Source organism: Vicia villosa, linkage group LG6 (genome assembly GCF_029867415.1).
Source record: "Vicia villosa cultivar HV-30 ecotype Madison, WI linkage group LG6, Vvil1.0, whole genome shotgun sequence".
NCBI classification, from domain to species: Eukaryota; Viridiplantae; Streptophyta; class Magnoliopsida; order Fabales; family Fabaceae; genus Vicia; species Vicia villosa.
The window spans coordinates 67,515,842-67,532,353 of NC_081185.1; the positions used below are offsets into that span (position 1 = coordinate 67,515,842).

The 16,512-nt window shown below is 33.4% G+C and overlaps 1 protein-coding gene across 1 annotated transcript; it reads right to left on the minus strand.

The window, feature by feature from the left end:
* Positions 1 to 12,648: 12,648 nt before the first annotated feature.
* On the minus strand, positions 12,649 to 13,902 carry LOC131613808 (uncharacterized). Its single transcript, XM_058885448.1, has one exon. It carries the CDS (start codon positions 13,900 to 13,902, stop codon positions 12,649 to 12,651), a length of 1,254 nt encoding a protein of 417 aa, XP_058741431.1.
* Between the last annotated feature and the right edge of the window lie 2,610 nt (positions 13,903 to 16,512).

Here is a 16,512-nt window from a genome sequence, read left to right on the forward strand (position 1 = left end):
AGAACCTTGAACCACCTCATCATCATACCCATTCAGCTATTATAATCAATAATCAACGGTTTGCTTAAAAATAATTTAATATTTTTAGCTTTTAGAATTGAATTCAAATTCAGACTTTATAAGAAATCATTATCATTTTTATGTAAATATTTAAGAAAAAACAAATTTAAAAAAAAAGTTAAGATTTGAGAGTAGGAAAAAACCTGAGGGTATTATTGAATGGGATTGCTGACAAGTAAGGGAAGCGGGTAGTAGTAGCCAGCATGACAGATAAGTGATAGTTCATCCCCCACCTTCATATCATTTTTCATTTCCAAAAAAAAAACTAAATAAAAAGACAATATTCAAATTTAAAACAATAAATTTGATGTAGCCTAGTGTAGTAGGGAGAGTGAAGTGGGTCCTATATGGTCCATTCTGCACGCAATCACGGACTCCACGTACTTAACAGCTGGCATAACGCGTGGTTTAAATAAAACTTGCTTTCTCTCTACTCGTCTCCGCCGAATGGATCTTATCTCCTACACCCGGTACCATGGTAGATCCTTGTACTCGGTCTTATTTTTATTTTTCTTGATCAAATAATTTAGGTGCTGAAATTCATGATAAATAATTGGGATGTAGCAGATTCGAACTTCTAATCTAATATTTTTGTACCGCTATCAATTAAGTTAGTTAAACTCTATTTTAATTTTTTTTTTTATTCACATAATTTAGTAGCTGAAATTCACAAATAAATAAGTGGGATGTGACAAATTTGAACTTGTTACCTTATGTTTCTATAACACTATCACCTAAGTTAGTTAAACTCGATTTTATTGTTATTTTTTTATTCAAATAATTTAGTGGCTGAAATTCATAGAAAAATAAATAGGATGTGGCAAATTCGAACTTGTTACCTAATGTTTTTTACCACTATCACCTTAGTTAGTTTAACTCGATTTTATTCTTACTTTTTAATCAAATAACGTAGTGGCTGAAATTCACGGATAAATAAGTGGGATGTTGCAGATTCTTGTAACCTGATGTTTTTGTACCGCTATCAACTGAGTTAGTTTAACTCGATTTTATTCTTATTTTTTTAATCAAATAATTTAGTGGCTCAAATTCACAGATAAATAAGTTGGATGTCGCAGATTCGAACTTGTTACATGATGTTTTTGTACCACTATCAACTAAGTTAGTTTAACTCGATTTTATTCTTATTTTTTTTAATCAAATAATTTAGTGGCTCAAATTCACTGATTGAGATGTCGTAGATTCGAACTTGTAATCTGATGTTTTTTACCACTATCAATTGAGTTAGTTTAACTCGATTTTATTCTTATTTTTTTAATCAAATAATTTAGTTGATGAAATTCACAGATAAATAAGTGGAATGTCGCAGATTCGAACTTGTTACATGATGTTTTTTTACCACTATCAACTTAGTTAGTTTAACTCGATTTTATTCTTATTTTTTAATTAAATAATTTAGTGGCTGAAATTCACAGATTGGAATGTCGCAGATTCGAACTTGTTACCTGATGTTTTTGTACCACTATCAATTGAGTTAGTTTAACTCGGTTTTATTTTTATTCTTTTAATCAAATAACTTAGTGGCTCAAATTCACAAATAAATAAATAGGATATCGCAACGGGCACAAATAAATAAATAGGATATCGCAACGGGTTATCTGATATTTTTTACCACTATCAAGTATCAACTGAACTGAGTTAGTTTAATTCGATTTTATTCTTATTTTTTTAATCAAATAATTTAGAGACTCAAATTCACATATAAATGAGTGGGATGTCATATAAATAAGCTGGTTTAAGATATTATTTTGTTTTATTTATTTTTCTGGATCCAGGGGGCAGGGTATGGTTCTCTTCTCTGCATCAGATTTTGTATGATTGGGTTCTGACTTGCTGTTACACCTGGATGCATTATTGGAGTTTGTTGTACACGTATAGATTCTGATTGACGACACGTGGCGTAACCGTGTCAGTTCTGTGACGTTTGGTCCCATTGAGGATTTTAATGAGTGTTTATTTATGGTAACGGAAAACTGATCAATGAAAAAGGTCACGGAGAACGGTGGTTGGTTTTAAACCGGTCTGAACCGGGTCCAGCGAACCGAATCGGTTAAAGATTGTGTGTTGAGGATCCCGTCATTTCCTCTTGGGAACGTGATTCTCCTTTCTTCTTCTTATGTGTTTAAATAAATTATTATGGTTAAATCATAATTTTTATACTACAAGGTAAATTATGTATGGGTGTTTAAATTCAAATCAATTAAAATTGAAAATTAATCTAAAAAAACTAAAATTGGCAACAAAATATAATATTATGAAACTATTTAGATTAATATTATTTTTTAAAAATTGTTCCGTTTGAATCAAATTTCATATTAATTTTTTAAATTGAACCAAATTGAAACAAACAATATATAGAACTTTATATTTATTTATTTTATTAGTATATAATAACTTAATTTATTATTTGAAAAATATTCATTATTTTAATTTTTTATATATTATTTTATTTGTTTCAACCATAATCTGTGATTATTATTTTTTAATATTAACTTTTAATATAATCTATTTTATTTACTATATCAAACCTATTATTTATTATATTTTTATAATATTATTAAAAATATATATAATTTATAATTTAAACATTCAAAAATCAATCTAAATTAAATTGCATTAAATTTATAATAAGTCAGATGAATTTTTATCTTAAAATTTATTCAAACAGTACCATTAACATTCCTACAATCCTTGTCATACTTATTCTTTTGTTGGATTATATATATATATATACATATATATATATATATATATATATATATATATATATATATATATATATATATATATATATATATATATATATATATATATATATATATATATATATATATATATATATATATATATATATATATATATATATATATAACGTATTAAATGAGAATTTTGGTTATTACACTTAAAAAAAAGTGCTCCCCAGCGACACATATTAGCGACGTGGCTGTCACGTGGGTATTTATTGCCTCTAGCGACGTGACTACCACGTCGCCACCTGTTTTTAATTTTAAAATAACTTTATAAACTTAAAGTAAGGATGAGTCAGACGTTGGGTTACGTGAATAAAGTTGCGACGTGGGTCAAACGTCGCTACATTAAATGTATAAATTATAAATTTAAAAAGCAATAACGTTCACATGGGGGGAGATTGGGGGAGATTCAAATTTTAAAAAATTAAGTAGTGACGTTGTAAACACGTCGCAACATTTAAAACGTTATATTGAATTGACTAGGTGACAGGATTTATGGAAGAGACATTAATTAAATGTTACCGTTTGCTTGTTGCGACGTGTTTACCACGTGGCAACTAGCGAAATTAAATTCACGTCGCTACACTGGGTATAAATCAATGCAATTCACTTCACTCCACCACACCTTCGTTGCAGAACAAGAACAACAATAACTTCATCCCCAAAACCAGAACAAGAACAACAACTTCAATCTCCCAAAATCCAACTCCAATTGCATCAATCCAAATATTTTTTTGATATCAAAGGTAATGAAGAGGTTGAACAAGTATTATGTTATAATTTTATTCTTTATTCTGTTATTAATTTTTGATTTTTTTTTGGTATAGTTTTAGTAGATTGAAGAAGGAGGAGAGTAGATTGAAGAAGGAGGAGTAGATTGAAGAAGAGGTAAGTAATTAAAATATATTTTTAGTGTAATTTATAATGATTTTTGGGTTAGATATATGGTATATATTTTTGGGATACATTTATTAAAATAGATTTATAATGTGTTTGTATAAATTGTAAAACTATTAGAAATAAATTGATATATTAAAATTGTTATAATGTGTTTTAAAAAAATTGATATATTAAAATTGTTTTTAGTATAATTTTTATTAATATTTTTATTAAAACTATACAAACATTATTATATATTATATATTAAAACTATTAATATTATACAAACATTAAAATTATTAAAGTTGTTTTTAGTATATTGATATATTAAAACTATTATTAAAATTATTATATATATTATAATATTTTACAGTATATAAAATAGATTATTATAAATATTAATATAAATTTAAAAAGAATATAATAGTTATATATATTATAAAGTTTTCATTTTTAAGAATATAATATAAATATATACTATAAAGTTCTCACTTTAAAAAATATATTTTTATAACTTAAATAAATTTTATATATGTAAAACTAATATAATAGTTATATATTATAAAGTTTTCATTTTTAATTTTTATTATATATATTATTTATTATAATGAGAAATATTATACTAAAAAAAATTTTAATAAAAAACAAAATATGTATATGTATATCATATTTTTAGTAGATTTATTAATTAAGATATGAATGTGTTTGTATATAGATTTATAATGTGTTTGTATAAATTGTAAAACTATTAGAAATAAATTGATATATTAAAATTGTTATAATGTGTTTTAAAAAAATTGATATATTAAAATTGTTTTTAGTATAATTTTTATTAATATTTTTATTAAAACTATACAAACATTATTATATATTATATATTAAAACTATTAATACTATTAATATTATACAAACATTAAAATTATTAAAGTTGTTTTTAGTATATTGATATATTAAAACTATTATTAAAATTATTATATATATTATAATATTTTACAGTATATAAAATAGATTATTATAAATATTAATATAACTCTGGTGACCGTAATCTGTTCCAAAGAGTTCAGGATGGAGAGGGTGGATCGCGTCAACCAAATCTGACACAGGAACAAACTGAATTAGTAAGGCAATTGGCGAGACGCGAAAGTGAGGCCCAGATCGAGATGATGCGGAAGAAGCAGTCTGATATGGAGGAGCAGCATGCGCGACAGATGGAGGGCATTATGAAGAAGCAAGCTGAGATGGAGGAGCAGATGAGACGGTTTATGCAAGGAGGAGGAAATTACAGTAATGCTCCTCCTCAAGAGCCGGAGGATGACGGGGTGGCTGATGATTTTAATCCGGATAACTATTTTCCGGATGATGCCTCTTAAAAACATTTTGTATTTTATTTGTTTTAAATTTTTTTTAATGTAAAATATTCTACATTTTAATTCATTAAAATATTAGTTTTAAATTTTTAATTTTATTTAATTGAATTTATTATATAATGTTTATTATATTAATTTATTTTATATAAATTTATTATATAAATTAGTTTTTATAGATTTTATTATATAAATTTTATTTTATAGATTTTATTATATAAATTTTATTATATATAAATTTTATTATATATATTTTATTATATATTATATTTTATTATATATTAATTAATTATATAAAATATATAAAATATATAAAATAAAACAAATCTAGCGTGAATAAATTTTTTTTAAAAAAAAAAGCATTTAATGTAGCGATGTGGGAAACACGTCGCTACATTGGTCAACAAACACACTTCCCCACACCTGCCACACCTGTTGTGTGTGCAGTGGGATGTTTCCTATGTAATCCTGTTGCGACGTGGGAGTCACGTCGCTACTTTCTGACGTGGTCTCCACGTCGCTACAATGTTGCCACGCGTGCTCCTGCGACATAAATGCCCACGTCGCTACTTTTTGTTTGCCACGTGATTTTGCATGTTGCGACGTGTAATCCACGTCGCTGCAGAGAACATTTTTTGTAGTGTTATGAGAACTGAGAACTTTTAATAACAACCGTACGATTTAAAATCAATGTTCAGAAATGCATTTATGTGATATGTATTTAAGTCACAATCTATCTATTAATTATTGTCTCTTTAAATTTGAGTGAAATCAAAGGCATTGATTTTAAATCATACGGTTATTATTAAAAGTTCTCAGTTCTCATGGGGATGTATCAAATGAGAACTTTGGTTATTATGAGAACTGAGAATTTTTAATAACAACCGTACGATTTAAAATCAATGTTCAGATATGCATTTATGTGATATGTATTTAAATCAGAATCTATTTATTAATTATTGTCTCTTAAAATTTGAATGAAATCTGAGGCATTGATTTTAAATTGTACGGTTATTATTAAAAGTTATCAGTTCTCATAATAACCAAAGTTATATATATATATATATATATATATATATATATATATATATATATATATATATATATATATATATATATATATATATATATATATATATATATATATATTCATGGGCGGAGCTACAACCCAGCGAGTTCGGGCACGTGCTCCGGCTCAACCCCTCCTTTCGTTGTATACTTCTCACGTAATAGTCGATATTTAGACAACACTAGGGGATAAAAATAGTAATTTTTAGACAAAATTAATAAAAGTAGTGTGTGAAAATTTTGGACAAAATAAAAGGCAAAATTAGTAGAAATAGTGTGTAAAATTAGTAAAAACAAGGTGTACAATTTTTGTCCAGGCTCCCTAAAATTTTTGGCTCCGCCACTGTATATATTTGAAAATATATTAGAGTGTGTGATAGAAGTATTGGCCCTCCTCTTGGGAAGATTACGAAAATATAAAACTAACTCATATTTCAAAATAATTACCCCAATAATCATGTTTGAGGGTATTTTACACGTAGATGCTATTCTGGTGGTAAATCCACAGATAACAATAAAATCACAGGTAAATCCACAGATAACTGGAAAAAAAATTTTAAAAAAAATGAGGCATCATGTGGAGTGGTACCTACATGTAAAACACCCCAAACATGATTATTGAGGTAATTTTATTAAAATATGAGTTAGTTTTGTATTTTTTTTTTAAAGTTTGTTATTAAAAAAAAAATCTACTCTTGGTTATAATTTTCGGATAAATTAATATTTAAATTTTAGTTCAAAAATATAATTTAATAAGCAAAATTCAAATAAGATTACCTTCTATCAAATTAAAGTCATATCGGCATCTAAGTTCTCTGAGCAAATTAAAAATTTGAGACTTTTTAATAACTAACTATTTTTAGTATATTTAGTGTCTTAATAAATGGAAATTTTGTATTATATTAAGAAGGTGTGAGATATTAAAAATGGAAAAATTGTCTCTTTAAGCCAATTCGGTTGGTAGTTATATATGGACATTAAATGTACTAGTGCGAATTCGAAATTCCATTTTATTCATCTTTAAAAAAAAGGTGAGTCTGAATCACTAAATACTTAACCAAAATAAATTAGCATGCACACTATTATTATCGGCTCAAAGCCTTACACATTACTCCCCCTTACACCAATAGTACCCAAGACCGATTTCTCCATAAATAAAGTAATGCATAAACTAAGATTCTCAGGAAGAATGGCATTGAAACTATCCGATTAACATATCAACTTCTCTAAATAAGTCATAACATCTTAGATCTTGGATGACTTTGTATCAAAGATTACGCATCCACCAGATAACAGTCTATGGCATTGTCGTGGATCCGTCTAAAGTTGATGCCTTGTTGAGATGGGAAACTCCTAAGTCGACTACCGAGATTCGAAGCTTTTTAGGACTAGCTGGCTATTATAGAAGGTTCATTGAAGGTTTCTCTAAATTAGCACTTCCGTTGACTAAGTTGACTTGTAAGGGTAAGGCTTTCGTGTGGGATGTTTCTTGTGAAGATAGTTTTACCGAGTTGAAGAAAAGGTTGACGTCGGCACCGATTTTGATATTGCCTAATCCGGAAGAATCGTTTGTGGTTTATTGTGATGCTTCTAAGATGGGTTTAGGGGGTGTGCTCATGCAAAATGGTAAAGTTGTTGCTTATGCATCAAGACAGTTGAGAGTTCATGAGAAGAACTATCCTACACATGATTTGGAACTTGCTGCTCTAGTGTTCTTGTTGAAGATTTGGAGACATTATCTTTATGGTTCTAGATTTGAAGTCTTTAGCGACCATAAGAGCTTAAAGTATTTGTTTGATCAGAAGGAATTGAATATGAGACAACGAAGGTGGTTAGAACTGTTGAAAGATTATGATTTCGGTTTGAATTATCATCCAGGAAAGGCTAATGTTGTTGCCGATGCTTTGAGTCGCAAGACTTTGCATATGTCGGCAATGATGGTTAAGGAGTTAGAATTAATTGAGCAATTTCGAAATATGAGTTTGGTATGTGAAGTGACCCCTAAGAGTGTTCGATTGGGTATGTTGAAGATTAACAATGATTTTCTCGATAGTATCAGAGAAGCCCAGAAGTTGGATGTGAAATTGGTTGATTCGATGATTGGATTCGATCAAGCTGAGAATGGTGATTTTAAGCTAGATGTGCACGGTGTGTTGAGGTTTCGTGATCGGATTTGTATTCCTGATGATGTGGATTTGAAAAGAGCTATTCTTGAAGAAGGTCATAGGAGTAAATTGAGTATTCATCCAGGAGCTACAAAGATGTATCAAGATTTGAAGAATTTGTTTTGGTGGTCCGGAATGAAGCGTGACATAGCTCGGTTTGTGTATGCATGTCTGACTTGTCAGAAGTCGAAGGTTGAACATCAGAAGCCTGCTGGTTTAATGCAACCGCTGGAAGTCCCGGAATGGAAATGGGATAGCATTTCTATGGATTTCGTGACGGGTTTGCCGAATACCATGAGAGAACATGATTCGATTTGGGTGATTGTTGATAGGCTTACGAAGTCGGCTCATTTCATACCTATTAACATCACTTATCCAGTTGCGAGGTTGGCGGAGATTTATGTCTGTGTGATTGTGAAGTTGCATGGTGTTCCTTTGTGTATTGTTTCGGATAAAGATCCGAGGTTCACTTCAAATTTTTTGAAGAGTTTGCAAGAGGCGTTGGGTTCTAAGTTGAGATTGAGTTCAGCATATCATCCTCAGACAGATGGTCAAACGGAGAGAACGATTCAATCTTTGGAAGATTTATTGAGATCTTGTGTTCTTGAGCAAGGAGGTACGTGGGATACTTATCTTCCATTGATAGAGTTCACATACAACAATAGTTACCATTCGAGTATCGGTATGGCACCGTTTGAAGCGTTGTATGGTCGGAGGTGTAGGACTCCGTTGTGTTGGCATGAATCGGGTGAGAGTGTAGTACTTGGACCTGAGATTGTTCGAGAAACTACCGAGAAGGTTAAGTTGATCCGTGAGAAGATGAAGACTTCGCAAAGTAGGCAGAAGAGTTACCATGACAAGAGAAGGAAAGATTTAGAATTCCAAGTTGGTGATCATGTATTCTTGAGAGTTACGCCGGTTACCAGAGTGGGGAGAGCCTTGAAGTTGAAGAAGCTCACTCCTCGTTTTATTGGACCGTATCAGATTTCAGAGAAGGTTGGTAATGTGGCGTATAGAGTGGCTTTACCGCCTAATCTTTCGAATTTGCATGATGTGTTTCACGTGTCGCAACTTCGGAAGTATACTTCTGATCCTTCGCATGTAATTCATATGGATGATGTACAAGTACGGGATAATCTCACGGTGGAGACTATGCCGATAAGAATTGATGATCGCAAAACGAAGGCGCTTAGAGGAAAAGAGATTGCTTTGGTGAAGGTGGTTTGGTCGGGAACTACCGGTGAAAGTATGACGTGGGAATTGGAGAGCAAGATGCATGAGTCGTATCCTGAGTTATTCGATTGAGGTAATTTTCGAGGACGAAAACATTCTAAGTGGGGGAAGTTGTAACGACCGTTTTTCTTTAATTATTTATTTATGTGAGTTATGTGAATTAATTGTGAACTATGTGTTAATTATATGCTTAATTGATTTTATGTTGTTTTATGTGGGAATTATTAGTAAATAATATAAGATAGTAAGTGTTGTTGATTATTGGGCCCGAGTTAGTATTAGTAAGTGAGGGGTGTTAGTTAGAGCCCACTAGTAACTTAAGATAGTAAGGGTTTAACTAAAACAAGGGTTTTAGAGGAAATAGAAATTAGAAGTTCATTTGGGGTTTTTGGTGAAAGAAGAGAAGAGAGGAGAGAAGAGGAGAATCTCAAGGTTGAAGATAGAGTTGGCTTCAATCCAAAACCTAAGGTAAGGGTGGGATTCTTTCATGCTAAAGGGATGTATGATGATGTTTTGGGTGGGGTTTTGATTGTATGTTGTTATCCATGATTGTGTAGAAATTGAATAGAGATTGTTAGGGTTTATATTAGACTTCTATGAAATTGTGAATTTAAGTATGATTGATGATGTTATGATGTTAGAAGACCCATAATAGGTGTTATAATTGTGTTTATAACATGTATTCTATTGTTATTCGTGATGCTTGGTGTTTTCCAACTTGATTGGGTTGAGTTTAGGGGTTTTGGGATGGGTTTCGTATGTTGTTTTCTGTGTTTTGGGTTTTCTGAAAATCGCCAGTTCGCGCCGCGAACCTTTGTTGGCGTCGCGAACTTCTTGGCAGAAACTCAGGAAAAATTTGGTTCACTCAGTTCGCGCAGCGAACCCTTGTTAGCGCCGCGATCTGCTTGGCAAAAACTTGGGAATTTTTGATTCGCTCAGTTCGCGCCGCGAACCCTGTTTTATAGAACCTTTTCCAAACTTTGAAATGATGTAACTTTTGAACCGTAACTCCTTTTTAAGTGTCGTTTGAACCTATGTGAAGCTATAATTGAGACCTTTCTAATGAATATGATTTAAGAATGCTTATAAACCTTTTTTAATCTTTCTTTAAATGAATTTGTTTGATGTTATGATTTGTGTGGTGAAGTAGTGTGTTGTTGTATGATGATGCAACGTAGCGACGTGATTGGGAAGTGGCGAATTACTATAAAAGTAATGATGTTTAGTCGGTATTTGTGATGTATTGTGAATGTCGTGTTTGTATGGATATTGCATTTATTGAGTCACATCTATTGCATAAAGAGACGGTGGCCTTAATGGTAAAAAGCGACGGTGGCCTTAATGGCAATTAGCGACGGTGTGCCCAATGGCAAATCTTGAGACGTGGGAGTTTTACTCTAAATGGTATCACATGCATTTGCATAAGTCGAGTCACATGTGAATTACATTTGAGTCTTATTTGATTATGGTATTGTGACTTGATGAATATATGTTTGTTAAGATGTGGTGACTTGATGATGAGATGTTTGTTGTGATTGTGTTGGAATTTTACTTATGAACTGTATATATTGTCATAGTTGAATGGATGACATTGTTACCCTTTCTTAAGTTAATATTGTGATGAGAAGTGGTGACCAGCGTATGATCTTTTCTCTTGCTTTGAACATTATCATACGCTTCTTTATAATGAATGATATCTCACCCCTTATGTTTGAATGCTACCCTCTGTTGGTAACGTGCAGGTAACGACATGGAGTAGCTGTGTACCTTATAGCTCGAGTCGGTGTGTCAATGCTCTGATACGTAGCACTCGGGGGGGATGTTTGCGATACTTGCTTGTGTCTTGTTTTATGTTGATTATCTTTTCTTGAACTTTGACGTTATGTCTTGTGAAGACGTTTTGGTCATATTGTGCCATGTTGACAAGAATACAAGATTTGGATATTATGTTGTTATTTGAATTCCGCTGCAATAATATGAAATTGTTTGGATTTATATGCTTGATGAATTATGACTTTCCTCCGAAATAAGTGTTATGTATCTACGTACTTTGAGTATGAATGGTGGTTTTGTTTAAGTCGAATATGTGACGCCTCAAATGAGTTGCTTGTTTCGATGTATTGTACTCTGATTTCTCTTAATAATTGAGGGGTAGATTTGGGGTGTTACAGCCTGCGTTCCAAATTAGGATTGCAGTCTTTTTATATGCAGCTCCTGGGCCTTAGACTTTCTTAGAAACAAATTAGGGTTAACCAAGTTAACCTAATTCACACGCCATCTAGTTGTTACAGAATGTGCTGTCAGCAAGATCTTCTGGACGAAATATTCAGCACACAATAAAAGGTTTCCTAAACAGTTAATTGAGAGAAATCAAGAAACACAATTAATAAATCATAACAGCTCCTGCTGTTACACAAGGATGTCATGACATCGGTCATGACATTCACTACAGAACCTGTATTAGCTTCACACATATGCAGCCTGCATAACACAATATTAACCAGGTATATTTTACCACAAATGCAGCCAACATGAAAACACCTTCAATCTCCCCCTTTGGAAATTTTTTGGCTAAAACAACCTGTCACACCATATCAGAGAAACACTTGCAGCGGACACAAGGCAACCAAAACACAATCAAGGCAAGCTAATACAATACAGACAACATACACCAACGGTATGCACATAGTGCTCTAACATATCAAAACCAGCCACAAGAGCAGCACAAGCACAAACAGGTCAACACAAAAATAAGCATATTAAAATTGTTGATCACACACACAACCACCATTCTTGTTGTTCTTGGGGTGACATTACTTCTCCCCCTGTTTGGCCACAAAAGTTGCCAAAGCCAACAGAAATGTCTTATCCCCAAAATTTAAATAGGTTCATCCAAAACTTAAACTGAACTAAATCAAATAAAAACAGACAGGACTAAATGAAAGGGAATAAAATAAAACACACAAAAACAAAAAACAAACAAGACTCCAGCTGCATTTACTGCCTAGATTCAGACCCACTTGAGGTGTCTACAGAGCTTTCTTTCTCAGAGCCATCAGCCGGAATGACACTTTCTTCTTCCAATTCTTTTTCTGATTCTCCTTCCTTCTCTTATTCATATTTATCTCCCATCTCTTCAGTATCTACAAATTCCTCATTCTCATCCATTTCCAGAGTGCTTATCATTTTCTCAAGAGATGTTTTTCTAGATTCCAGCTCTTTGCAAGTCTCCTTTAGCATCGCTATGACTTCTGCTTTGCTGGCTGATGCTCCAGATTTGGAAGTTTCAGCCGATGTCATGACAATGTCTGGAACATGCTTACCCTGAAACAGTTTATAATGGAAGGCCAAGGGACTTTCTCTTTTGCACACTACATCATGTTCATTGAGAATGTTTGGATACTGATCCAAAATTATACCACACAGGAGGGATGGAAACGCAATTGGACCCTTAATACTGAAGCTTCCATCATGTTTCATGGTTTGGTCGAAGATATATGTTCCATAATCAAACTTTGCCTTTGTTCCTACAGCATACAGAAATCTGCCAAGCACAGTTGAAATAGTGGACTTATGATTCGTTGGTACCCAATTAGATGCTCCTATCTTGTGAAGCATTGCATACTTGATGCTCAGCTTACTTGCAGTTAGCTTCTCTTTTAGGGGCCAGCTGTTTACCTGCTTGGCTGTGATCACTTGACAAACTTTGTTGTCTGTTACTTCAAGCTCAGTTTGAGCTTCATCTGTTCTTTCCAAGAATTTATTAATCACAGATGGAGAGAATGATACACACTTACCTCTCACAAACACCTTTCTGAAGTTCACACTCCTGCTGTTGTCACAATCTTCAGATAAGTTCACCACAAATTCTTTGACCAACTTCTCATAACACTTGGGAATATTGCAAACAGTCTTCAATAGTCCAGCTTCTTGAATTAGCTCTAAGATCTCCTTGTTCTCAAGAGCATTTGGAGCCAATTCCCTTTCAACAGCCAATCTCTTTTGGAGTACATATTTCCACCTGCTGGCACTAGAGGCATAATGGAATGACACATTATCAATAGGAACTTCAGGAATACTTGCAGCAAGCTTGCTGGTTGTAGGCTTCTTCCTTGATGAGATGTCAGGAACATTCACTTCAACATCAGACTCAGGCTCAACAATTTCCCGCTCCTTTCTTTTCTTTGGAATGACCTTGCTCCAAGATTTTGATGGACAGACCCCTATACTCTTGGTTACAGCTTTGCTCTTGATAAGACCAGCAGAAGTACTCTTCTTCCCGGTAGCCTCTTTGGCAGGGCTCTTTACTTGGGTGCTCCTCTTAGGGGGTCTTTGGGAAACAAATTTGCCTTTTCTTCTTGTCATTAGCCTGTTGGCTACACTTGGATTCAAGGAGGTAAGTAATTCATTGTCAGAATACTCATCCAAGTCTACCACATTAGTACTAGTTTCAGTATTGGCCTTAGGATGCTCATTATTTTCGATGTCATTGACATCCTCAGTAAAATTGGTATTCTCAACAATCCTTTATCCTTCCTTATTGATCTCCTATTCAGTTGGGTCACTACTAGCGGTGTGAGCAGTTTCAGCCTTACTGGTGTTTTTTAGGGGATCAGGCATTATGGTTTGAAGAGGTACATATATCCCAGGCACTTGATGATTTTCCTTTAGAATGCGAGTAACAATCTTGGTAATTGCGCTATCTACATATTTGGATCCTTCTTTAGTAAGTTCCTCCATGGTAGCAGATGCAGAGGGTTTGGCGCCCTTGTTGCGAATACCCTCCTTGGGCCGTTTTGCATGTTTCGTTTTAGGCTTTGTGGCCTTTACTTCATCAATGCTAATGGTCCTTAAAGGTACAACCTTCAGAATCCTATTAGGGTTAGAGGACTCTTCCGGTGTTGCCGAGTCAGATACGCGAGTTCCATCACTCGATTGCTGAGACATTCTGAAATTTTTTCAGACAGAACCTGTGTCACGCTTATGAGAATAGTTCGATTAGTTTGATCTTGATAATTAGCGAGAAGAATTAATAGAGATGGTTGCCGTTTTTAGAAGACTAGGACAGCGAGGGAACTTTATATACACACTGAGTGAGGGAAGTTTCAAATTGTGGATATTTAAGAAGCCCAAAAAATATTTCCCCACGTAGGTTAATTGCTATAATATGTTTTGGTAAAAAATACCTAACATACCCTTTACCTTCACAATATCTTCAGATGTTGTTGAAACATTCTCTGTGACATTACTTTCAGATAGACTTTTAGGATCGTTGCTCACAGTTGACTTATCTAGTTTTCTTTCCCGATCGATAATGTCTATCATAAGGCTCACTCTTTCTTCCAGCAGAAATCTATTGATGCTTCTGTACTCCCGTACTTTTGCACATAGTTTCTCATTCATTAAACAGGTCTCAGTGAAGCCAGCAGATAGTTCACTTATGGTGAGCTCTCCAACATATGATTCTTCATCAGATTCATCAGATTCTTGACAGTAAACTTTTATTTCTTCTCTGATCATGGAGTAGTCAAAGGGGTAGTTTGGGGTGTTAGGCTTCCATAGATAGCAATTATCCTTAGACCTAAATCCCTTCATGACTTCCTCATTTGCTTCATTAGTAATAATACACTCCTCTTTAGTGAACCTGACATTGAATCCTTCATCACATAGTTGACTGATGCTTATAAGATTTACAGCCAGTCCTTGTACAAGTAGGACATTATTTAGATTAGGAACACCTTGTCCTTCTGTATTTCCAACACCTTTGACTTCTCTTATTTCTCCATCACCCAGAGTCACATAGTTGTTTCCCTCCAATTTGAGATCTACTAGAGAGTTCTTCCTCCCAGTCATATGGTTTGAACAACCACTGTCAAGGTACCAATCTTATTTTCCAGGCATTCTTAGAGAAGTGTGTGCTACCAGAGCAACATTCTTAGCTGCCCACTGTTGCTTTTTGTTACAGGTACCATATTTAGGTTTGACTTGATGAGTTTGGTCTGGATATCCAAATAGTTTGAAACAGAATGGCTTTATGTGACCAATTCTTCCACAGTAATGACACCTCCATTTTTGGAATTTATTCTTTGAATGCCTCCTTCTTCTATTTTCTTGATGTTGTGACATTGGAGCTGACATCTGGTTGGTCAAACAAGTCTCGGGCTTTGCTCTCCTGAACCCAGAGATGAATTCCTCTTTAGCCACAAATCCCACTATGGACATGTCTCTTGTTCTTTATCCAGACTCCAGAAATTCTTCTAGAGTATCAGTTCCATTGTTTAGCATTTTGAAAGACTTGGTCATTTGATCAAGTCTGTAGTTCAACATGCTTACTTCACTACTGAGAGAGTCGATGGTTGCAAGATGTTTATTCTTCTCAGTTTCTAGCTCTCTTATGATTATCTCTTGCTTCTCCACTTGTTTGCAGACTTCAGCATTCTTTATACACAACTTCTTGTATGAGGCAACAAGTTCATCAAAGGTTAGCTCATCATCACTGGAATCATCATCAGATTCATATATTCTTATTGGAACTGTGACATGTCTTGCAGTTTCTTCTTCTGAATCGGAGTCTTCATCAGACCAAGTGACAGACAGTCCTTTCTTTTGCTCCTTGTGGTAGGTAGGACATTCAGCTCTTATGTGCCCAAATCCTTCACATCTATGACACTGCACCCCTTTCCCTTGATTGGGCTTCTCCTCAGTTTTGAATCTTTTGCTTGAGTCATAAGTCTGGCTGATGTCATTGGAGGTGTTCTTGACAGTGGGTCTGGACCTCTGATCAACCCTTTTAATAAGTCTGTTGAATTGTTTTCCAAGCATGGCTATGGCGTCTGATAGATTTTCATTACTTCCACCATTGCTTTCCCTTGAATTATCATCTGTGTTGGTGACAAAAGCTATGCTTTTGTTCTTATTTTCAACAGGCTCACAGATGCTCGACTCAAAGGTTTGTAGAGACCCAATGAGTTCGTC

Coding starts and splice junctions, on each gene's coding strand:
- LOC131613808 (XM_058885448.1), bottom strand. CDS start 13,902: ATGACAAGAAGAAAAGGCAAATTTGTTTCCCAAAGACCCCCTAAGAGG.